The sequence below is a fragment of the Haliotis rubra genome, unplaced genomic scaffold (assembly GCF_003918875.1).
Source record: "Haliotis rubra isolate DU_JTF1 unplaced genomic scaffold, ASM391887v1 Scf210, whole genome shotgun sequence".
Taxonomy (NCBI): domain Eukaryota; kingdom Metazoa; phylum Mollusca; class Gastropoda; order Lepetellida; family Haliotidae; genus Haliotis; species Haliotis rubra.
Genome location: NW_025766115.1, coordinates 1,240,906 through 1,266,005, shown reverse-complemented (window position 1 = coordinate 1,266,005; position 25,100 = coordinate 1,240,906). Strand labels below are relative to the sequence as shown.

The following is a 25,100-nucleotide window of genomic DNA, read 5'->3' as shown; positions in this document are numbered from 1 at the left end:
TGTGGCCGAAAATACTGCAACGTAATAGAAAACGAAGTCAGAGGTCATTGGATCGTTCGAGGGGAAGCTTCCATTGTATATATACATGTATTAATTGTGTAAAGTGTACGCACGATGCGAGGAGCAAGGTCGATTTGGATTGTTTTATCTTATAAATATCGGATGAGTACGGATGAAAGCTCGTTTACATTTCACAGCTTATTGCATGCAATTATCGCATGCCAGACATATCGACGCGAGAAGCTTGGTCGGACGTTTCAGTCGTGTAATTGTTTGTTTGTCTCATATAATAATTCTACCGCTGGTAAGATGACCCAGATATTTGCAATTGAACTGTGATTCACACGGGCTTAGCCCAGAGGATAAAGCGTTCCCTTGTCACGCGAGAGACCCGTGTTCGATTTTCTCGACCCGTGAAGATAGATACGGGTAGATCGAGACTCATGCTGTTGATCACTGGATTGTCTGGTCCAGACTCAGTTATGTACAGACTGCCACCATATAGCTGGAATACTGCTGAGTGCGGCGTAAAAAACTCACTCACGTTCTGTACTATTTTAACCTTTCGTAGGACAGGATGTAACCTCAGTCTTTTCTGACTGCATCCCTGGTCCAGTGGACATAGCGTCTGCTCAGAAAACGGAAGGACAGAGGTTCGAACCTCACATTCTACCCAGATAAGTCCCACTTGAACTCAAATTGCCCCGGGCTTTGTGGGTAGCCTAGAGGAGTATCACGCCTAAGACCTGCATTTGATTTTCCAGATTTGTCCATCGCCGGAGACCGCCTCCGTGGTGTAGTGGCTAGAGCGTCCGCCCGGAGAGCGGAAGGTCGCGGGTTCGATCCCCGGCCGCGTCATACCAAAAGACGTTAATGTATGGTACTTGTTGGTCCCTGCCTGGCGCTCGGCATTAATGGGTACAACAAGGACTGGTAGGTTCGTAGTATAATGTGTCTGAGTGGGGTATTCATGCTTAACTGCGGCATGGTATCTCAGTGGGCTAGCATCTATAAAACCAGCTTAAGTCTGGGCTAGTACAAGCAATGTAGACATTTTTTTATGGATAACAACTTCTTTATTTCGTGAGTGCGACGTTTCGATACATATTCTTGTACCGTTGTCAAGCAAGACAAAAATGCTCTAAAATGCCACTAAAACAAGTTAGTACAAGCAGCCACACATACACACGCATGCACGTGGTCATATGCGACGTTAAAACCCATTTCTCACTTCATCTCACCTCACCAAGGTGGGAAGCTGAGATTGTACCAGAAATGGGTTTCACACATTGTGCCCATGTGGGAAATCGAACCCGTGACTTCGGCTCGGATATTTGATACTTTATCAACTCGTGGTGATATATTTGATATCAAAAGACACTCGGGTGAGATTATACAATTATATACTCTCTTGTAGAGGTCGATATCGGTTTTTATTGACCTGAGTAAAACAATATCGACCGAGCTTGCGAGGTCGATATTGTTTTTCTCAGGTCAATAAAAACCGATATCGACCTCTACAAGAGTCTATAATTGTTTTATTATATAATGAAAGAGAAACGGGTTTTAACATAAACTTTTAATGCACATACTGTGTCATCTATCCGAGTGATCTGATTGGCTGAAAAGCGGGGGAAGCCCCTTCGTACGGGATTCCTTGTCTATTTTTAGTAACCCAAGTCAATATCGTAATTTATCAGAAAACTCAAGTCAATATCGTGTTTTGTAGTCAATCATGTGACGGTCTTTTGACCAATCGTGGTACAGGAAAAATGCTACCTATATACATGTAATAATCTCTATTTCTAAGATGCTTCGGTGACACATCAAAGGCGCCGACAGTACTTTATCAGACGATAATATGCACTTTTTGCATTACGTCACAATGTATTGGCGTCACTGCGCCATTCTAGTCTGCCCCCTTGTAATCGAATCATTTTACATTACGTCACAATGTAACCGACGTCACGATGCATGTCAGTTGTCATCGCCTCGTACGGCCTCCTACAGTAAACTACTCCGTTGCATCCCGTTTCTTGGTTTGCAGTTGCTTCGCGCAGCTAACCTCACTGGTGGAAACATTACGTTTATGTTTTACGACGGTTAAAATGTCTCAATTCGACTCACAAGTTTTCAGCGACACGGTAACGTTCGCAATGTTTACATTCCCACAATGCAATCGTGGAATGTCGCTTGACAGGGGTGTCAGGGGTTCAAACTGTTATTATTTGTTGTTTTTCTGGTAACGTTCGTCTTAACGTAAGGGGGTAGACACATCAATAGAACAGCGCGTCAGTTAGCCCTGTGCGAGGATTCTTAATTTAGGTCACCGACACCGTCGTTTGTTTTCTGCATTAAGTTAATCGTAATTATCCTTAGAAAGTATTAAATTTGGCATCTTGCGTCCTCGTACTTTAACTATAATAGTTCAGGGCGAAAGTGTGCTTTATTTCACTATACATGGTGGTAGAGCGAACTGTATTTCTTAAGTCACAATGTTAGATACCTCGGTCATTTTTTTTATTTTATTCTTTAATGCACGATACTGTATTAATAAATGAAATGTAAGAAAGAAGAATAATAAAACCCTTCCTCGATAATCTCCAAGGTATACCTTACGATCACTCTCCACTATACCCTGGATGCATCCACGACCTTCACGACTGCGACTGCTATGTTGACACTGGCAAAGCTCGGATGTAACGGCGGCTTAGCTGATTGGCTAATGTGAGAATGCGGAGCCAGCAAAGGGAGGTAATATAATTATCGGGCCAAGCCGTGGATGCATCCAGGGTATAGTGGAGAGTCATCGTAACGTATACCATGGAGATTATCGAGGATGAATAAAACCTAGCACTTGGCTTTCTGATTAATTTGCACCTTTCCTCTACCTGCAGCCTTTACCCCAGCAGTGACACAGGGGGGCAGCAACTGAAGGAACAGTCTGTAGAGCGAGTTCGAGTCGGCAGAGAAAAAATATGATTTTTCCTTATCGGATTGGTGTCCAATTTACAGTCGGGGGATGAAGAACACAGCAATAAAAAATGTTGCCCTTACATAAATTAGATCACCATCTAAAAAAAATTTTCTTGTTTGTTTCAGTTTTGCTGCCATCAAACGTTGGTGCATTATTTCTTGTCACGGTTGTTGTTAGGGGATTCTTCGCGTATGTCATATAACACAATACGCGTCCGCCCGGAGAGCGGAAGGTCGCAGGTTCGATCCCCGACCGCGTCATACCAAAAGACGTTAAAATATGGTACTTGTTGGTCCCTGCCTGGCGCTCGGCATTAATGGGGTACAACAAGGACTGGTCGGCTCGGAGTCGGTATAATGTGTCTGGGTGGGGTATTCATGCTTCACTGCGGCATGGTATCTCAGTGGGCTAGCACTATAAAACCAGCTTAAGTCTGGGCTAGTACAAGCAGCCGCACCTACACATACACACGCATGCACGTCGTCATATGAGCGAAATATTCTCAAGCACGACGTTAAACCCAATTTCACCTCACCTCACCTATGACACAATACAGTCATTTGTCCGGATTATAAAGCAGTCTGGATTAGTCAACTTTTGACTACAGTTAATTACCGTTAATTACCGACAGATACTACTGTATGTGTGTTAGGGAGTACCGCGCCATTCAGTTCAAGGATGATGACAGGCGTGGCCAGCTTTACTATCGTCGGAACACTGCGGGTCAAATATCACTGAACCTTCAGCTCTCTGATACCATATGTTATAAACCTACTGACGCTGATAAGTGGATGAACTTAGCTATATGTCACCGACGCTGGATGTAAATGTCTCCTTAAATACCCTCATAAGTATCACAAGACCGTCATAAAGGAATCTGGGGCGGTGGGGTAGCCTAGTGGTTAAAGCGGTCGCTCGTCACGCCGAAGTCCAGATTTCGATTCCCACATGGGTACAATGTGTGAAGCCCTTTCTGGTGTCCCCCGTCGTGATATTGCTGGAATATTGCTAAAAGTGGAGTAAAACAGTACTCACTCATACAAGAAGAGGTGTTTGGTGGTGATTTTAAGGGGGGATCATCCAATTAGTTCTGGGGATGTTGGGGGAAAGTGGGTGGTCAGCAGTACTGTACATGTAGATGTTAAAAAAATAGTTTTAATAATTATTGGAAGGGGTAGAGTGGGGTTCACAGACCTTGTACATGACTCACGGGAGTGGGGTTCACTCACCTTATGCATAAACTTGGGCGGTGGCCTCCACCTCGCTTACTCTTAGACCTGAGGCCAACCTTAGACCACCTGAGGTCAACCTGTCACTGACCGGGGACCGGTCTTACATCAGTGATAAGAATACACCCCAACCTGAAGTAGCCGTAAAGTAAACAGCATATACAGGCTACATACGTTGCTAAATATAGACTACCACCACGACTTGTGCGCCATATACGTATCAAATGTCGTGTACATTTCCAAACACCCGAGACAAAACATTCTCGACCTTCACCTTCGATCCAATGTCAATCAACAAATCGTTGCCATAGCTTTATTGACCTTTGACCCAGTTTCTCGTACCTCGCCGACATCAAGGCTGAAGTCTTGCTGATAACCCGTTTTCGGGTGTCGCATCATGAAATATTCCAGTATATATATATCTAAATATATATTGGACGCCCATGTTATTTCACAACCATCAAATGCATGGATTAAGCAAGACTGAACATGACTCAGTGACAGTTACAATAGACTGTGCAGGTAACTGAAGCGGATAAATATATAGCCATTATTGGACTGCAGCAAACACGATCGACGGCGCATAGTGTGTGATGTAGGGATGTTTCGCTTGTCAGAGCAGTTCTACGTACAGATATAGGTTTATCTCTGAAGGTAAGAGAAGGGTAAGACCTACAGGGTACTAAATGATGTGGGGTCGGGTGGTGGCTTAAGATCAAAGGTGGTGGGGCGTGGCGGAGAGGGGAGAGGGGGTGAGGTGGTAGGAGGGGGTGAGGAAGGGTAGACAGGGGTGAAGAAGGGGTGGGTGAGACTGCATGGGGAGGAAGGGTGGGGAGACAGGAGGGTAGTTAGGAAGGGGAAACAGGGGGTGAGGGTGGGGTGGGGGTGACGAAGGGGTGGGAGGGACGAGGTGGAGGTATGAGGAAGGGAGAAGGATGGGTGAGACTGGGTGGGTGGGTGAGGACGGGGTGGAGGAATGAGGAAGGGTGGGTGAGGAAGGGGCTGGGGAGGGATGGGATGGAGGAAGGGGGAGACAGGGAGAGGGTGAGACTGGATGGGTGGGTGAGGAAGGGGTGGGAGGGACGGGGTGGAAGAATGAGGAAGGGGAGACACGGGTGGGTGAGACTGGGTGGGTGGGTGAGGAGGGGTGGGGAACGGGATGAGAGAAGAGGAAGGGGCCGCATCAGCAATCTTCCAGCTATTTGCGGCGAGTGGTCCAAGTGAAGACTCAAGCATTGCAGAGCATATCGTAAAAAGATGGCATAAGGGAATCTGCTTATATGTCTGAATATTGATAAAAATGGTATCATAATCGGAAAACATCTTGCAAATTTTACCATCTTGCAGAAACCACGTTTAGTAAGAACCATTCACTTATACGAACCTACTTCCACAGACACCCTTCTCTCACTTTCATAACCCGTTTACATAGAGGTTTCCCTATAGAACGGGTGAGTGAGTTAGTTTTACGCCGCTTTTAGCAATATTCCAGCTATATCGCGGCGGGGGACACCAGAAATGGGCTTCACACATTGTGGGGAATCGAACGATGGCCTCAGCATGACGAGCGAACGCTTTAACATTTCCCCATTGTCCCTCTGTCAACAAACGTGACAGCTGATCGCTTTACATTATGTGATATGAATAGGGCCTCTACTCACGACATTGTGTACTTGTATGCTTACCCCACTAAAGGTTCTGTGTTATAACCCCATCCCATTATATATATATAATATTATACAATTATAGACTCTTGTAGAGGTCGATATCGGTTTTATTGGTCTGAATAAAACAATATTTATTGAGCTGAGTAAAATATTGTTTTTCTCAGGTCAATAAAAACGATATCGACCTCTACAAGAGTCTATAATTGTTATATTATATAATGAAAGAGAAACGGGTTTTAACATAAACTTTTAATGCACACACTGTGCCATCTATCCGAGTGATCTGATTGGCTGAAAAGCGGGGGAAGCCCCTTCGTACGGGATTCCTTGTCTATTTTTAGTAACCCAAGTCAATATCGTAATTTATCAGAAAACTCAAGTCAATATCGTGTTTTGTAGTCAATCATGTGACGGTCTTTTGACCAATCGTGGTACAGGAAAAATACTACCTGTATAATAAATATATTTATTACTTACGAGGGCGAACATATCGGTGTTCATATTTTTCCTACGATGAACTAGGGCAAAATATCATTTTGTCATGGTGACGTGACGTCATGAACAAGGCTATGACGGCACGTTTCTTCTGTGACTTTGCATTCTACATGCGGCGACGGCGGGTAGCCAGCCTTTGTTTGAAAGTAGATTTGGTTGTTTTTTCCTCAATTTGACGACTTCGGTAATAAACAGAATATTATATTCGTGCCCATATCATACTAGCAGAGTTTGCGTTTCTTTTGACACTCTCCTCAAATGACAGGGCTCGTGCCTAAATATCGGTATATCCCTCGCCCTCGCTCGGGAAATACCAACATTAAGGCACTCGTGTCGTAAACAAAGTATGACATGGGCACTCATATAATATCCTCTATATATGTCCTGTTTACCGTACGAAACTATGGAATCCTACATGTGTTAAAATAAACCATAGTGCGACACTGCGACAACGCGACATTTTGGCCATTTGTCGCAATGTGGCACTTTGAATAATATTTTTTATTCATCCAAAGGGCGACAATGCGACATAGCGAAAATGTTGAAGGTAAAAATATGTTCCGTTGTCGCCCGATCTAAGATGTGTAAAAAAAGCCTTAAAATGCGCGACAACGCGACAATGTGACATAATCACTTTAGTTGATTTTGGCACTTTTTTTTTAGGGCGACAACGCGACAATGTCCCTTAAAGGATTCCATACGAAACAAACATTCCATACTTCTCTACGTATTTATAACTCAGAACTGCTCAATCAGGTTCTCCAGCTGTGGTTGGTGTAAGATCTATTTCTGTTTGAGTTGATAAAAACAAATCTATCTATTGCCTAACTGTCTAAACGATTGATAAGCGTGTTGAGTATTTGTCGTTACTCCCGTTTCCAAAATCATACACTAACTTCATGTTCACACTTCTTTTACAAGCATACTTTAGCCGCGCTGTATGTCAGACTTTATCCCGAAGATTCTAAAATATAGTTCTATTATGCGGCCGAGAATGAGTGAGTTTAGTTTTACACCGCACTCAGCAATATTCCAGCTATATGGCGGCGGTCTGTAAATAATCGAGTCTGGACCACACAATCCAGTGATCAACAACATGAACATCGATCTACGCATTTGGGAACCGATGACATGTGTCAACCAAATCAGCGAGCCTGACCACCCGATCCCGTTAGGTGCCTCTTACTACAAACATGGGTTACTGAAGGTCAATTCTAACCCGGATCTTCACGGGATCACCCGGATCTTCACGGGATCACCCGGATCTTCACGGGATCACCCGGGTCCTCCTGGTATCAAGAACACAGCAAACAAGAACTGAGCTGAAACATGCTCAACTTCCTCCAGGTGTCCTATCCTGCGTTGTCTTTCCATAGCTGGGGCGGTGGGGTAGTCCAGTGGTTAAAGCGTTTGATCGTCACGTCGAGACCCAGGTTCGATTCCCACATGAGTACAAATTGTGGAACCCATTTCTGGCGTCCCCGGTCGTGATATTGCTGGAATATTGCTAAAAGCGACGTAAAACTAAACCCACTTACTCTCTCAATTTCCATAGCTACATTGGCGTTGCCTAGTCGTTTGCTCGTCACGTTGAAGGCGCGAGTTCGATTCTCAAAAGGGTAGTGTGTGAAGCCCATTTATGGAATATTTGTGATATTGCTAGAATATTAATAAAAGGCGGTGCAAGACGCGCTCATCTTATCACAATACTAAGCAGATAATGCTGCCACTATTATGTTATGTTTACAGAGACAACATGGCCAATCCATTGAAACTCAACACATATGCAGCAAGTCAACAGGCTCAGTCAGGCAGCTCTACTGATACTCCTCCCTCCCCATTTACTAAGAGTATAGACGATAGGTTTCTAACATGTCCGATTTGTTACGAGATGTACAGTCAGCCCAGATGCCTGCCGTGTCTCCACAGCTACTGCCATCATTGTCTAGACTCCTACATACGATCCCAGGAACCTTCTCAAATGCGGAGGAAGAAGGGCTTTCCTTGTCCAATGTGCAAACAGTTTCACTTTGTGAAAAAATGGGTGAAGCCTTTAGACGAATGGGTTGAAGAGTTTCAGAAGAACTTCCTTATTCAGAATATGATCGACTGCCTTCATCCTAAGACGAAACCAAACACCCCTACTCCATTGGCCGGAATCAGACCTTCAGTAGAGGCTGTTCAGCCGTACACCCCAACGGTTCCTCAAAGACCATCTCCTTCAGCTCCACCACTGTCGGAGTATGACCCACCAACTGAGCAGGGCAGTTACAGCTCACCGTTTGGTCAAAGCAACAGCTCATCCGGTTATTTAGCACACCAAGGTGAAGGTCTCCGTCCGTCCACTAGTGTTTTTGATGTATCAGCCTTGCATACCGTCTCCGGGAATCCCATGAACGCAAGGAGCTCCAGTTCGAATGACTTAACCAGGGGCGAGGAACCTGTTTTATATGTAGATGCATTCACAATGCTGAGAGTGGACACCTACACGAGACTCTATGATAATAGCAGCTTCTCAGATGTATGTTTTCTTCCCAAAGCAAAAACTATCGTTTTGACGGACTACAACAATAATTCAGTTGTACTTTTCAGCAGTTATTTCATAGGCAATAGAGACTCCACCAAGGTCAAGGTTAAAGGCAGACCATGCTCTGTTGCCCTGTTGAATGAAACAGAAGACTGTATCGTAGTCAATCTCCAGCATAAGTGTCAAATATTCTTCATTTCGATCCCTGGATTAAGCATCCTGAAAGTCTTAAAGACTCAGCGTAACTATGAGAGTGTCTCGATGTCGGCACCCAACACTCTTCTAACAGGAACTTCAGCAGAACCAGCTAGAATAGATCAGATTGAGATTGAACATGTTTTCTTGGACGTGTTATCCCACAAGTTTCTGGTTACAAAGGACAGGCTTTGCAGGACGATCTTAAGACCAAATCACATTTGTGCCTTAACGGAAGACACGTTCGTGGTCTCAGATTCAGCAAAAAAGAGCCTGATCGGATTTCATATAGAAACAGAGTATGGAACAAAAGTCGGCAAGAAATTCTTCTCCCTCGCACCAACACGTGACCGGAAGTTTCGGAGTCTTGGTGGGATGTGCTGTAACGTTGGTGCCGGCAGCTTCTACGTGGTTGACTACGGTGGCAATGCGGTGTATCAGATATTTCCCGGGGACACAATAATATGTGAAAAGGTCCTTTGTCAGAGCCATGGAATTAAAAAACCATCCTCGGTGTGCTTAGGCCCAAATGGTGCCCTGTGTGTGGTTGACTGGGAAGGGGGTATCTCCTTGTTCAGACAAAGGCCCCGTGAGACCTCGGCGTAAGTCAACTGCTATGTCTCGTCACCTATACTTCCGGTACGGACATGCTTACCGTTTTCACGAACACCTGGTGTCATCACAGATTTTCAGTGATCCATGCATATCATTACCACTGCTATTTTGCTTTTTACGCACAGTGCAATATGTTTCGGCAAATTATTGAAACTAATTGTTGTCCGACGTTGCCGTTCATACTATTGTCCTATATGAAGCAAGTCAAGATTTCCTGAATGAGGGGCGCGGTGGGGTAGCCTAGTGGTTTAAGCGTTCGCTCGTCACGCCGAAGACCAGGGTTCGATTCCCCACATGGGTACAATGTGTGGAACCCATTTCTGGTGTCTCCCGCTGTGATATTAATTAAATTAAATGTAGTTGTTTGCTTTTAGCAACCTCATATTTTTGCATATTTCAGAGACTTAGCTTTAGTCTCGTGAAAGACCTGATTGGTTGCACAGTCTTTCATAAATTAGCCTCCATGGGTATGTTGTACTACATAATTCGTTATTAAAACCTCTCATGGTACAACAGGTTTTGTTTTTATTAAGGGTATTTCAGTGAATTCCTATGTGATACTGAATGTTGTTTCCAAACATCTTCTCTGAGAAAGTAGCCATTCCATTGCGTTCTTGGTGATATGCCTTGTCAAAGGTTGTTGATGGATGTGTGACCTTCACGCAAGGCGGCTGGATAGCTGCACCTAAACAACTGTAGTTGGTTGGCTGGTTTGTTGTTTAACGCCGCAGCTATATGGACGGTCTGTAGATAATCGAGTCTCCAGTGATCAGCATCATGAGCATCGATCTACACAATTGGGATATGATGACATGTGTCAACCAAGTCAGCGAGGCTGACCACCCGATCCTGTTAGTCGCCTCTTATGACAAATCTAACCCGGATCTTCACGGGAACTGTCGAAGTGTGGCATATGGTGTGGTAAGGGTATATTTGGTAAATGCCCAGAAGATAGATCCTTGTAGATGTGCAACCGTTGAACTGCTTTGATCAGTAGTCCATAGTTGGAACACTAGACGCCAGCTTGTGTGTTTGTGTGTTGTCAATCACCGGATTGTCTGGTCCAGAATCAGGTATTTACAGACCACCGTCATAGAGCTGGACAATTGCGTTAAACAACAATTTGTTTGTTTGTTGTTTAACGCCGCACTCACAGTAATATTCCAGTTATAAGGCAAAGGTATGTAAATAATCCAGTGATCAACAGCATGAGCATCGATCGATACGATGACACGTGTCAACCGAGTCAGCGAGCCTGACCGCCTGATCCCATTAGTCGCCTCTTACAACAAGCAATGCTGGGATACGATGACATGTGTCAACCAAGTCAGCGAGCCTGACCACCTGATCCAATTAGTCGCCTCTCAAAACAAGCAATACTGGGATACGATGACATGTGTCAACCAAGTCAGCGAGCCTGACAACCTGATCCCACTAGTCGCTTCTTCCCACTAGTCGGCTTCTTATGAACATGCCTACTTGACATTGCAGTAACAAGAGAGCACCCCTAAAGGTATCAGTTTACCAACCGCGAGCACAACCGTGGTGCTGACAAACATAGAGACATAATAAAGGCTGGATTCGAACCCACAATCACCTGTTTCTGGCACAGCTGAGAGGCAGACCTCGGCCCTGCTCAGCCATAGAGTAAGGTGTCACACATGTCCTCAAAATGATTTAGAGCTACTGAATGAATTGGGCGGTGGGGTAGCCTAGTGGTTAAAGCGTTTGAGCGTCACGCCGAAGACCCGGGTTCGATTCCAACAGTGTGTACAATGTGTGAAGCCCATTTCTGGTGTCCCTCGCCATGATATTGCTGGAATATTGCCAAAGGCGGCGTAAAACTAAACTCACTCACTACTAAATGAATTAAGCTTTGACAAGACAAACTAGTGATTTTGTCTGGACTAACATCGCTGGTAGAAACATTACGTTTATGCTTTTCGACGGATATAATGTCTCAGGTCGACTCACATATTAAACAGCGACGCGACAACGTTCACAGTGTTTTCATTCCCACAATGCATCCGTGGAATGCCTCCTGTCTAGTCAGTTTCATCTGGATGTACTGATCTAAACTTACGTTGGTGGTACGTAGTAGAAATGCGACGGCCATATTGCCCTACATAGTTTACGTTTATCACAGATGTAATTAAAATAATTTAGAGAAGAAATTTAACCCGAATGTAAACCGTCAACAAACTGTTTATCCTTTATTTTCTGGTAAAGTGCACCTTAACGTACAAGACGCGTCAACAGAACCGACCGTCAGTAAGCCCTAAACGAGGATTGTTAATTTCGGTTGTTTTCTGCCTTCGACTTTTCGTCGGGAAGTATTAAATTTGGCAACTATTTAACTATAAAAGTTCATGGCGAAAGTGTGCTTTATTACACTATATATGGTGGTAGAGCGATCTGTATTTCTTAATTCCAGACCCATGAAGTTCCGGGGTAGAATAAGTCTTCAGCAACCCATGCTTGCCACAATAGGCGACTATGCTTGTCGTAAGAGGCGACTAACGGGATCGGGTGGTCAGGCTCGCTGACTTGGTTGACACATGTCATCGGTTCCCGATTGCGCAGATCGATGCTCATGCTGTTGATCACTTGATTGTCTGGTCCAGACTCGATTATTAACAGGCCCCCGCCATATAGCTGGAATATTGCAGAGTGCGGCGTAAAACTAAACACACTCACTCTTAGTTCTAAGATGCTTCGTTCAAAGATCAAAGGTGCCGACAGTACTATATCAGGCGATAACACTGTATTGACGTCACTACGCCATTCTCGTCTGCCCCTTCTTTATCAAACGTACCCTTGGTAACCGACGTCATACGCATAGTCATAAGAGGTGAATATGTTTGTTGTAAGGGGTGTACGTATTAGTTGTAAGTTGTTTACGAAATACAGTTCGCTCTACAAACATAATTTTGCACGAGTTTCGTATAAGTCATGACACACTTGCTCGAGAGTAATAATTTCTTTATCATTCATTTTATTCATGTACATTTGTGCAGTAAAACACAGTAAGAAAGTGTGACGGCCCACTTCATTGACGTCACTTTCAATTGTTTAATACCGTCATATTACACTGGTTATGTTTCACCATATGTGTAATAAAGTGGTCTAACGTTATAATTCAGGACAAAAGTGTACTTTATAACACTATATATGGGGGGCAGCGCGAACTGTATTTCTTAAATATATTCACCTCGTACAACTAATATGTACACCTCTTACAACAAATATATATATTCACGTGTTATGACTAATACATTCCAAATATATCCATCTGTTACGAAATAATATATTCAACTCTTACAACTAGTATACTCACGTCTTATGACTAATATGTTCACTAATATATGTACCTCTTACAACTGATATATTCGCCTCTGACGACAAGCAATGGAAGTCTGGGAAAATGTTCTACCATGGCCCAGAAACCTATATTTGAAATATTTGTTTTTTCTTCTTCTCCTCATACTCCTGGGTAAACCTGTAGCTAGAAACTCAAAATAATATATCCCTTGTAACATTTTTTTGCATTGCTGGAATCAATAGTAATACATATTACAGTGGGAAGACATTCTTTTCCAAACAAATAATCATATCAGATCCTGAGTGTATACAGCGCAAACTTGGGATTCAAAGGCATGAAATCCTGTCGTAACTAAGGGCCACAACTCTTATCAGTGACTTGTAATGCCTTAGATGACTGGATTGCCTGTAAGGAATGAGGACAGTGTCAGCTTACCAAAGTACAAACATTTCCATTTCTTCAAAGATTTCGGTTTCTGGTTGTCCACTGGAATATTTTCCACTTCAGAGACGAAGTAATAACAAGGACACTTTTTATAGAATAGAATTTCTTTATTTACCTTTTCATGGTGTATATGTAGCACTTGCATGGTGTAAAGAGTAGCACTGTAAGGGCAGCGTTTATATTTTCTGTGTTTCTCATCGCCAGAATGACCCTTCTAATTTTATTGCCGACCCCCCCACAAAAAACTTCTTTTTTTTTTTCATTCACACACTGCAGACTCGAACCTAAAACCTACCGCCTCATCATATAAAATGTGTATCTTTTAATCAGTAGCTGCCACAAGTTTAAAGAATGTGAGAATGTGTAAAATGTACAATAAACGAGAATCAAGAACATTATTCAGATAATTTTGTCTTTATTAACTTTTTTTGTTTTTTGCTTTTTCACGACTGACTGACCGACCAATGTTCGGAATTTGGTGGCTATGTGAAACACATAAAAAAAATGACACCCTCGGTAGATGTACTAATGCAGATTGTTACATTATAAAAAGACTGACTACTTTTTTCTGACTACTTCTAAATGGATATGCACAGTCTTTTTCATTTTCCAGGTAGAGAACACCAGAGGACATAAATATTAACCAGTTTCACATATTTTCAACCTATATAGAAATCAAAACTACAAAACAGTTGTAAATCTGTCAATGACAATGGGCTCATATTTGTTCATTTTAAAACAACAAAGTCTTTATAACTCAAACAGGTTGATTTGGGTTGACATCCAAACTGTTGAGCAAATATATACAACCATTATGGCTGACACAAGGTCTTCCAGATTGACAGTCATATGGGCTTGTACAGGATCATCTGGATGGTCAAGTGGTCATGATATACATAAGGTCATTTGGAATTATGCATAACATAACAAAACATAACATAGGAAATTGGGCTTATACAGAGTCATCTAGTCTGACAAGTGTCATTGTTTGATCCACATTCTGGAAGTAATACAACATTATGAATAATAACTTCCTGTTTATTGCATAGGGCAATGTTTAGACTGACAAAGGTCATGGAGGCCTATACAGTGTCATCTGGACTGACAAAGGTCATTTGCCCGTACAGAGTCATCTAGACTGACAAAGGTCATCTGCCCATACAGAGTCATCTGGACTGACAAAGGTCATGGTGACCTATACAGAGTCATCTAGACTGACAAAGGTCATCTGCCCATACAGAGTCATCTAGACTGACAAAGGTCATCTGCCCGTACAGAGTCATCTGGACTGACAAAGGTCATGACCTCTACAGAGTCACTGATGCTGACAAAGGTGATATGCCCATACAGAGTCATTCAGATTGACAAAGGTGATGTGCCCATACAGAGTGATATAGACTGACAAAGGTCATGGTGACCTATACAGAGTCAACTAGATTGACAAAGGTCATGGTCATCTTTAAAAGAGAAATCTTAGCTAAGGGTCATGGTGGCTTGTAGTGTTGCTGACTGACAAATGTCAGACTCATAGAGGTTTATACAGGGTGATGTAGGATTATACTGTGTCTTCAGGACTGGCACTGATTATAATGGCTTATACAGGAAATCAAATAGCCGTAAACGGGATTAAATTGGCTAACAAAATATCATTTGAGCTTGTAGAGATCACTAGTCTCATTCAACCATGTAGTTGAAAAGGCAAACAAACTCCAAAGTCACGCATGCTAGTCATACAAAATCAGCTAATATGGATTAAACATAGCACAATATAAAAACAAGACACAGTAAAAGAAATCTGAAGTAATACTAATACCCATTCATAGCATGAAAACATGTCACTTGTGGGTCGTAAGGCAAGTTAGAAAATAAAAACTGCAGACACTTGAGCTTGTTGGGTCTGCATGACAGGAAAGTTATCAACATGATACAGATTCGGTTTCTCTTGTGACACAAAGTGGTTGCATAACATGAAATACAGTGTAACATGTACAAGGTATTGCTACATACAAGGCTAAAATACGGGGAACTTCCTACTAAACATACAACATGTATTTGTACAACTACTCATAAGTCACAAGGTCCATCCTTGTACAATGACTTGACAAAACCGTCCACAACAGCGCTTGTTTTAATCCAGGGGAGTGTTCAGTTTGGACAGACTGTACTGGTGTTGGTTTGCACTAATCACAGATTCACACTACACATGAGTGTACATTTTGCACAAGGGTAGACTTTAGTCCAGATATATGTTTGCACAGAGAATACCCATAATTTGTAGGATAAATAGTTGCCCAGTTCATGATCTATAACCCTTAAGGGTGTTTAGTTTGCACCGACCAAAAACTAAAACCCAGAAGGGTGTCCAGTTTGCATAGTTTCAAGAACTATACTCCACAAGGGTGTTCGGTTTGCAGTTTGAAGACCTATACTCCACAAGGGTGTCCGGTTTGCAGTTTCAAGAACTATACTCCACAAGGGTGTCCAGTTTGCAGTTTCAAGCACTATACTCCACAAGGGTGTCTGGTTTGTAGTTTCAAGACCTATACTCCACAAGCGTGTCAAGTTCGCAGTTTCAAGAACTATATTCCACAAGGGTGTCCAGTTTGCAGTTTCAAGACCTATATTCCACAAGGGTGTCCAGTTTGCAGTTTCAAGACCTATATTCAACAAGGGTGTCCAGTTTGCAGTTTCAAGACCCTATACTCCACAAGAGTGTCAAATTTGCAGTTTCAAGAACTATATTCCACAAGGGTGTCCAGTTTGCAGTTTCAAGACCTATACTCCACAAGGGTGTCCGGTTTGCAGTTTCAAGAACTATACTCCACAAGGGTGTCTGGTTTGCAGTTTCAAGAACTATATTCCACAAGGGTGTCCAGTTTGCAGTTTCAAGAACTATATTCCACAAGGGTGTCCAGTTTGCAGTTTCAAGAACTATATTCCACAAGGGTGTCCAGTTTGCAGTTTCAAGAACTATACTCCACAAGGGTGTTCGGTTTGCAGTTTGAAGACCTATACTCCACAAGGGTGTCCGGTTTGCAGTTTCAAGAACTATACTCCACAAGGGTGTCCAGTTTGCAGTTTCAAGCACTATACTCCACAAGGGTGTCTGGTTTGTAGTTTCAAGACCTATACTCCACAAGGGTGTCAAGTTCGCAGTTTCAAGAACTATATTCCACAAGGGTGTCCAGTTTGCAGTTTCAAAACCTATACTCAACAAGGGTGTCCAGTTTGCAGTTTCAAGACCTATACTCCACAAGAGTGTCCAGTTTGCAGTTTCAAGAACTATATTCCACAAGGGTGTCCAGTTTGCAGTTTCAAGACCTATACTCAACAAGGGTGTCCAGTTTGCAGTTTCAAGACCTATACTCCACAAGGGTGTCCAGTTTGCAGTTTCAAGAACTATATTCCACAAGGGTGTCTAGTTTGCAGTTTCAAGAACTATATTCCACAAGGGTGTCCAGTTTGCAGTTTCAAGAACTATATTCCACAAGGGTGTCCAGTTTGCAGTTTCAAGACCTATACTCCACAAGGGTGTCCAGTTTGCAGTTTCAAGAACTATACTCCACAAGGGTGTCTGGTTTGCAGTTTCAAGACCTATACTCCACAAGGGTGTCCAGTTTGCAGTTTCAAGAACTATATTCCACAAGGGTGTCCAGTTTGCAGTTTCAAGAACTATATTCCACAAGGGTGTCCAGTTTGCAGTTTCAAGACCTATACTCCACAAGGGTGTCCGGTTTGTAGTTTCAAGACCTATACTCCACAAGGGTGTCCAGTTTGCAGTTTCAAGAACTATATTCCACAAGGGTGTCCATTCTGCATAATCCAAACTATAATCAACAAGGGCGTCCAGTTCACACACATCATAAACTATAACTCCCTTCCACCTGCTGAACACAAGTCTACCACACAATAGGTAATCACAATTTCTTGAGTATTTGCTGGGACTGCCTGTTATTCCAAGCTAAGTCCCTTTTAAAACAGCAATATATATATATATAATAAAACACAAACAAAACAGGTCCTATAAATACTAATAACAAAAACCTGAAGGCAAAAGAAAGAAATTCGACATTGTCTCTATATCACAGTTGTCGTGAATCTAGTGATCATTATTACATTATATTACAAATGTATATATATATATTACAAATGTATATATACATATTACAAAACAAGACCCTAAATGGTAGAGTCCCTGCGCTACAGCACTGACACTATCAGCTCAGCCAATATTGAAGCTGTCACCCTGGCTAGTCGGGCAAGTGAGGTTTTCTGTGTCGGAAATAAGAACGGAATCCAATGTAGCCCACATAATATATATCTTCACAAGATACTAAACATACACCACAAACCACTGGGGGATTAATATAGGCCATAAATAATATATTATGCACAGGATGTCATATATCATAGGACCCATGAAGATCCGGGTTAGAATTGACCTTCAGTAACCCATGCTTGTAGTAAGAGGCACCTAACAGAATCGGGTGGTCAGGCTTACTGACTTGGTTGACACATGTCATCTCATCCCAATTGTGTAGATCTATGCTCATGATGTTGATCACTGGATTGTCTGGTCCAGACTCGATTATTTACTGACCGCTGCTATATACCTCGAATATTGGTGCACGCGGCTTTAAACACCAAACAAACCAACCAATCATTTATCACACTCCACAGACAGCCAATATAGGTCATGTGATCTGACTCACAAAAGAAAGTGTACATCTCAAACTTGGACAATAAATAACAAACATTACAAGGCTGGAGCCTGTTGTCAAAACAATGAAAACATAATGCCCAGAACACCACTTGTATCTTCATTAATGGCCATTACTGCTAAGCAACAATTTGTGCATGGATGGAGCCGGGTTATTCACTTTAAATGTACATGCTATGTTCCTCAAGTCATTCCATTGTCCATAGGTCACATGTTGTGTCTTGTCACAGCCAAACAGTTTGCTCTTTTCAAAGCTTGACTTTAGTTAAAAAACTCCACAATGTCCACAAGCAAAGTTTTCACTCCATGGCGGGGCTCGGAAATTATTAACCCTTTGTAACATATGCAGATATTGTGACCAATAGCTTTAAGAACATACATGACAAAATGCTCTTTTCAAAACAACAAATTTCAACAGTTCATATTAAAGAGGACTGAAGATTTAATTTAATTTAAATACTACATCAGCAAATTTCACTTGTGAGCGAATATATTGTCATACCACATTTCCAACTGTCCTGTTGGTGGTGTACTCTATCATCTAGATTCTTTACACTCTTCCTTTAAAGATGGTGACCTTCCCTTCACATTGGCACCACGCAGTTCCAATTGACCTGTTGGTGGCATGTACTCTTGCTAGCTTCTTTTCACTCTTCCTTTAAAGATGGTGACCTTCCCTTCACAATTGGTACCACGCAGTTTTGCTAGCTTCTTTTCACTCTTCATATAAAGATAGTGACCTTCATTTCAAAATTGGTACCACGCAGTTTTGCCAGCTTCTTTTTACTCTTCCTTTAAAGATGGTGACCTTCCCTTCACAGTTGCTGACACACAATTCTCCATACAACATTTCCAATTGTCCTGTTGGTGGCGTGTACTCAGGCTAGATTTATTCTTTACACTCTTTGTTTAAAGATGGTGACCTTCCCTTCCCAGTTGGTAACGCAAAGTTCTCCACGAGGCCCAACACAGATAGATGACGGTCTGTACACACCATCCCTCTGTTTGAGAATCGTCTCGCACCTGATCCCGGCACTGAAAGAGACCTTATGGACTTCATGTTTTTCAGAGTCTACCATGTACATGCTGTCATTGTGGTAACACAAACCACCTGGCTGCAGGAAACATCGGTAATCTGGAGGAGTTACTGTGAACATCCTCACTGCCTTTTTACCATTCTCTATCTTAAAGAATACAAGACTTCTCCTCTGAAAGTCAGACACTGCAAACTGTGTTGCAGACATGGCCTTGATGTAGAGAGGTTCAGCGAGGTCACCATTCCATGATCCTTCGAAGAATCCACACCTGTAGATTCTGGTGCAGTTCACGATCTTACAGCGATGGTTGATGCGGAGGAGGTCCAAGTGGGCTGGTTCGTCTTCACTGGAAGCCAAGATGGTGGTCGGACTTAGCACTGTGACACCACGGTATGTAGAAATCGTGTCAGAGACGTTCACAACGTCAAGGTCAGGTACTGACAGGAAGTACATCTTCTTTCTATCAAGGACGCTGACCACAATACGACTCTCTGTCACTTTATCAAGGAGTTCTAGGGAACATGGCCGTCCAACCACTTCGTTGCTGGTGGTAACATTCCGACCCAGGAAGATATCTTTGATGAACTTGACGCATCGATTTCCCCAATCAAGCACCAACACGCTGTTTTGTTTAGGGAGACAACAGATATCAGAAATTTTTGGAGGTTTGTAATCCGTCCAGCTTCTTGCTGCCATTTCATAGGTTTTGTTTACTCTCATCGCTGTCTCTGTATAGGATACAGATGTGTTAGAAGCAGAAACTCCTGGGGTTGTTCCCCGGCTGCCTGCACCAGCTGCTGCAGCATTTGTGTGACCTGCAGGTGAGTGAAACCCTGGGTTCAACTCCGGCATACTGGTAGAGTTCTGCCTACCGTAAGATGCTCTTGAGGGATGATCTGGAGAGTCAGGACTCTCAGTTTGTGGTCTGAGGTTTGATTGATTAGACCAACCATGAAACAGGGATCTAGAGTCAGAGGGCGTGTTTGAGTAGACCGATAATGGTGGCGCTGAAGGCCTTGGTAACACTGGTAGCTGTGGTGGTGCTGAAGGCCTTGGCGGAGGCAGCCGCTGTGGTGGAGCTGAAGGCGTTGGCGGGGGCGGCCGCTGTGGTGGAGCTGAAGGCCTTGGCGGCGGTCGCTGTGGGGGAACATCATCGTCTGTGGTCCTCTCTTCACTTTTCTTTCTTTCTTGGTCAGACTTCCGAATGACCATATCAATCATATTCTGTATCATAAAGTTATGTTTCAATTCATCTGCCCACTCACTAAAGCTACCGAGATGATTTGTAATGGAAATGAACTGTTTGCAAACAGGACATGGGAAGCCCTTTTTTCGTCTGGCGCCATATACTTCCTGCGACTGCATGTAGGAAATCAGGCAGGAACAGCAGAAGGTGTGGAGACAAGGCAGGCACTTAGGTTCCGTATAAACATCGTAACAAATCGAACACGACAGGAAGCTATCCTGGAGAGTCTGGGCCGTGTTGGGGTTCATCATCTCAAGGAGAGGGATGTTCTGTGCCTCCGCAGCACCAGACGTAAAGTACTTGCTGGTCATGCTGGTGGACATTTTGTTGGGTTCTAAAAGGAAAACAGATATCAGTTCGTTAAATAATGAATGAGTTTAGTTTTACGCCACAGTCAGTTCGTTAAATAGTGAATGAGTTTAGTTTTACGCCACACTCAGTAATATTCCAGCTATATGGCGGTGGTCTGTAAATAATCGAGTCTGGACCAGACAATCAACATGAGCATCGATCTACTCAATTGGGATACGATGACATGTGTCACCCCAGTCAGCGAGCCTGACCACCCGATCCTGTTAGTTGCCTTTTACGACAAGCATGGGTTACTGGAGATCAATTCTAACTCGGATCTTCACGGGTCAGTTTGTTAAAAACATTATTAGTACATTACCAACATGTCATGAGTATGAGTAAATCCATGTACAGTCCGTTTGAGTCAGAAACGGACCGATGAATTGCACATTTTATCATTGTACAAAATTGCCACATAAATATAAGTAGTACACATGTTAATCATGTACTAATACCCAACAGCTTTCTTACAGCAAGGTGTTAGAGAAGCATGTGCACAAGTGCCCACCAAGTTATTGATTCGTTAGCCTGTGCTGTGCCGTCTCCATCCTTTCGCACACCTTGCTGTCCCTTTCTCTGCACTCCTCCCTCGTAACAAATAGTGAACTGTGTCAAAATTTGAATGATAGTTTCTTTAAGAACTTTTTTGGTGGAGTCCGGAAAATTTTCAAATATAAGAAAGCTGTTGGGTATTAGTAAATGATAAACATGTGTACTATTTATATTTATGTGGCAATTTTGTAGAATGATAAAATTTGCAATTCATCGGTCCGTTTCTGACTCAAACGGACTGTAGTTTCATGCTACAATATTACATTTTGGATATGTGAAGAATTAGGTAAACAATTGAGGCTAGGCAAGATACATCAGTTACTGATAAAACAAGCAATAATTCATTGGCCTGGGTTCACAGCAGGAGTTAGATATGTATTATCCATAGTTCTTTCAGCATGTTTAGATAAGTGGTGTGTGTCTTAGCAAAATTGCTGGGAAAAAAATAACATTTCCTTCTAGACTTTTTCTGACTATAGAACTAGTGGTTGTGTCTATCCTTGGTGATTATAGACCTTGCAGGTTATAAATGTGCCAGCTAAACAATAACACTTGAAGGCACAAATAAATCACTATAGAAGTTCTTATCAACACTAACATTCCAGAATATTGTGTTTGAATATGCAATAACAGAACATACCAAACTCAGAAATGGAGGAATAAAATAAAGCCATGGCTAAAATAACCCACAAAAGTTGTGTTATGGTACAGTAGCTCACCTTGATTTATAGTTCTCATGCAAACAATTTAGGCACAACTGTAAAAGTACTACCATGATTATTGATGTAGTTTCTTTGTTACTGTTAGATGTTGAACACTGTCCTAAGCAATATTCCAGCAATCTGTAAACAATCAGGTCTGGACCAGACAATCCACTGATCATGTTGATAAACAACAAGAGTGTCAATTTACACAGCAAGTACATGGGTTATAGCTAAAACGGCACCATAGCAGAACGGCACCAAATTTGTTTGGCGAAAACGGCACCATATTGGCGAAAACGGCTACTGATTTCTGGGCTAAAACGGCACCATATATAAAACAAAGTATGACGTTGACTTATGTTTTATTTCTTTTGGTTTGGTTTAAACAATATTTATTAGGATATTTACATCAACAATTATTATACATTAATGTAGAAAAGCATTGTGACATACTGATATTTTCACGTAAAACGTTTGCTTAGTGATATAAACTTATGAACGGATTGGATTATTTTTGTAATGACATGGTTTGATAGGTTCTTATTGCTAAATAATACAGTGTTCAAGTTGTGACCATTGACATAGAAGTACCTTACATGACAATTATCTGCATAATTTGGGCATTTAAATAAGTAGTGATGTGCATCCTCATACGCATGACCATTTGAACATCGTGAATGATTGACAATAAATCTATCAAATTTATGACCCATTTAAGTTGCTGCATCCCAATCTAATACGACAATGTAAAATTTGGTAGTTTCTATTATCAGAGTTTCTTGTTTCATAAAGTGATAAGCGATGGCTCGTACGAGGTATGAGCTCCGATAAATATAATTATATTCAGGCGTCAAATTTGAATTCATTTTATAAAACAAGTTCATTTTATGATTGTATCGTCTTGGCTAATGAAGTGAACCCAGTTTCATTATATAGTTTTTGATGAATTGTACCATTCACAGCACCACAAATAGTCCAATCACTGTCGGCACAGTAGATGTATTTACTATCTAAACATTCTGCAAGATTATCGGCTATGGGATGCCCTTTCCATTCGGTGTCCTCTCACTTGTCTGTCAAAACAGGTCTCCCACATAGCCAGAGTGGGATTTGGCTGACTAGGGTTAGTGTTTTGATAACACTTCGTCCAGATGAGCCATAGTGAGATTAGTGAACAGGGCTCGATTTAGTGCTTTGTTACTTGCACTGGTGCAACCCAATATTACAAAGTGCAACCTAGTTATTTGTCTAACTTGCACCAGGTGCAAGTAAATTTTTGAGTGGGTAAACTTCTGAATAAAACATCTACATAATTCAATAGCATATTTCTGATATTACATATTGCATTAAAAACAGTGCAACTGGAATTTGACTGGTGCAACTAGGTTTTTATCTTAGGTTGCACCTGGTGCAAGTGTGGGTTAACATCTCCTAAATTGAGCCCTGTTGAAATTTGTATTAAAGTGAGATACATGTACATTGATAGGGTATTATTTGAATTTAAATTCTGTTTCACTTATCATAATTTGTTTAAGGCGTTACAAATAACGATTATCAGGAAAAACACTATTCATTATGTATAAATATATTGTAGTTGTATATTGGATAATTGTACAGTTAGCCAGGCATCAATGCTTGAAAAATTACAGTTTGGTGCACTTAGAACATGGGCTTTCCAATCACTGTCGGCAGAGTAGACGCATTTAAATATTCTGCAATCTGATTATCTAATAACAAATATCTAAGATTTTAGTTGGTGCCATTTTCGCCATAAGATTGTAGCCGTTTTCGCCAAGTCGAGGTTCCGTTATGTCCAAATGGTGCCATTTTTGCCAGGTGCCGTTTTGCTGTGATGATGTTTTAGCCTGAACTCAAGTACATGATAACAGACAATTCACCAAGTCACCGAGCCTGACCATCCAATTCATCTTGTGTCTTATGACAAACATATTTTGTTGGGGTTTCATACCCAGAATTCCCAAAGAGTTTTAATAATCAAGTAATGCACAGATATATATTCCTATAAATTTAGTATTCAAGCATTTAATGCAGGAGAAAACTTTGCTCATTTCCCTGACAAATCCATACAACTGAGGACCTTGCCTGTGAATATGACTAGTTTAGGGCCCAGTCACAGCTCTTATCTATCGACACATTAATTATAGTTTTCGTTACATCTTGATCAATCAAGCTGTATTTCTCTTGTGTTGTTGTTTACATGGCACCCCATACAATGTCCTCACATGAAACTACAACATTATCATGATAATCATGATAATGAGTAATGGGCTCATGTCCCATTTACAGAAATAAACATGTAATCATTTATGGCCAGATGCTGATCTGTCAACAGTTGGAGAGTCCTGTAAGTGGATTTACATGACAGTTAATCTGTCAGAATCCCAGATGAAGAAACCTTTTAGTGGGCTTACATGACACTCAATCTGTCAGAATCCCAACTGGAGAAACATTGAAGTATTCTTACTTGTCACTCAATCTGTCAGCATCCAAGAGCCACGCTTGAATCTGGCTTAGTTCAGCCGAGCCAAATTACCCAACCAGATACAAATCTCAGTGGAATTTTACATCAGCGTTTTGTTCACTGACAATGTAATAAAAGCATTCTGTCATTCTTTCTCTATGTCATTTTTAAAATAAAACAAAAATAACTTACCAACTGATCAGTAATTTGATTCCATTTACCCGTACACCGTCCGGTGTACGTGTGCAGTGGAACTGATCTGTCCCCTTCTACGTTTTACACTCCTGTTGCGAAATCAACGATTTCAACAGAACAGTCCACAAAAGAGATCGACCCAATGCCTTTTGGACTCACGAAATCCCATTCTTAACATGGAAAGTGATGTCACAGATGTGTAATTCCACTTCTGCTCGGATAAACTTCTAACAGGTCCAAGTTTTAAGTGTTCTTTCGTTATTTATAAACAACGTGAACGTGACATCACTTGTTTATGAATATGGAAATATATTTTTGTCCAATCAAACACCGTCACACTTT

General features: G+C 41.9%; 3 protein-coding genes across 8 annotated transcripts; 1 reads left to right on the top strand and 2 right to left on the bottom strand.

The window, feature by feature from the left end:
- Positions 1-4,573: 4,573 nt before the first annotated feature.
- Positions 4,574-10,215, top strand: LOC124276633. 2 transcript variants are annotated; one of them, XM_046712295.1, is made up of 2 exons: positions 4,574-4,860; positions 8,118-10,215. In XM_046712295.1, exon 2 carries the CDS (start codon positions 8,125-8,127, stop codon positions 9,694-9,696), a length of 1,572 nt encoding a protein of 523 aa, XP_046568251.1. In that variant the 5' UTR covers positions 4,574-4,860; positions 8,118-8,124; the 3' UTR covers positions 9,697-10,215. The 2 variants fall into 2 exon arrangements, with proteins under 2 accessions (XP_046568251.1, XP_046568252.1); XM_046712296.1 differs by having other exon boundaries at positions 4,574-4,866; positions 8,112-10,215.
- On the bottom strand, positions 4,879-5,442 carry LOC124276595 (vegetative cell wall protein gp1-like). Its single transcript, XM_046712242.1, has one exon. It carries the CDS (start codon positions 5,440-5,442, stop codon positions 4,879-4,881), a length of 564 nt encoding a protein of 187 aa, XP_046568198.1.
- A 3,654-nt stretch (positions 10,216-13,869) lies between the features above and the next one.
- On the bottom strand, positions 13,870-25,069 carry LOC124276630. 5 transcript variants are annotated; one of them, XM_046712291.1, is made up of 4 exons: positions 24,756-25,069; positions 16,247-20,808; positions 14,777-16,011; positions 13,870-14,666 (listed from the first exon to the last, which is right to left on the bottom strand). In XM_046712291.1, exon 2 carries the CDS (start codon positions 20,795-20,797, stop codon positions 19,088-19,090), a length of 1,710 nt encoding a protein of 569 aa, XP_046568247.1. In that variant the 5' UTR covers positions 20,798-20,808; positions 24,756-25,069; the 3' UTR covers positions 13,870-14,666; positions 14,777-16,011; positions 16,247-19,087. The 5 variants fall into 5 exon arrangements, with proteins under 5 accessions (XP_046568247.1, XP_046568246.1, XP_046568245.1 ...); XM_046712290.1 differs by having other exon boundaries at positions 13,870-15,855; positions 15,895-16,011; XM_046712289.1 differs by having other exon boundaries at positions 13,870-16,011; positions 16,247-18,768; positions 18,864-20,808.
- Positions 25,070-25,100: the final 31 nt, after the last annotated feature.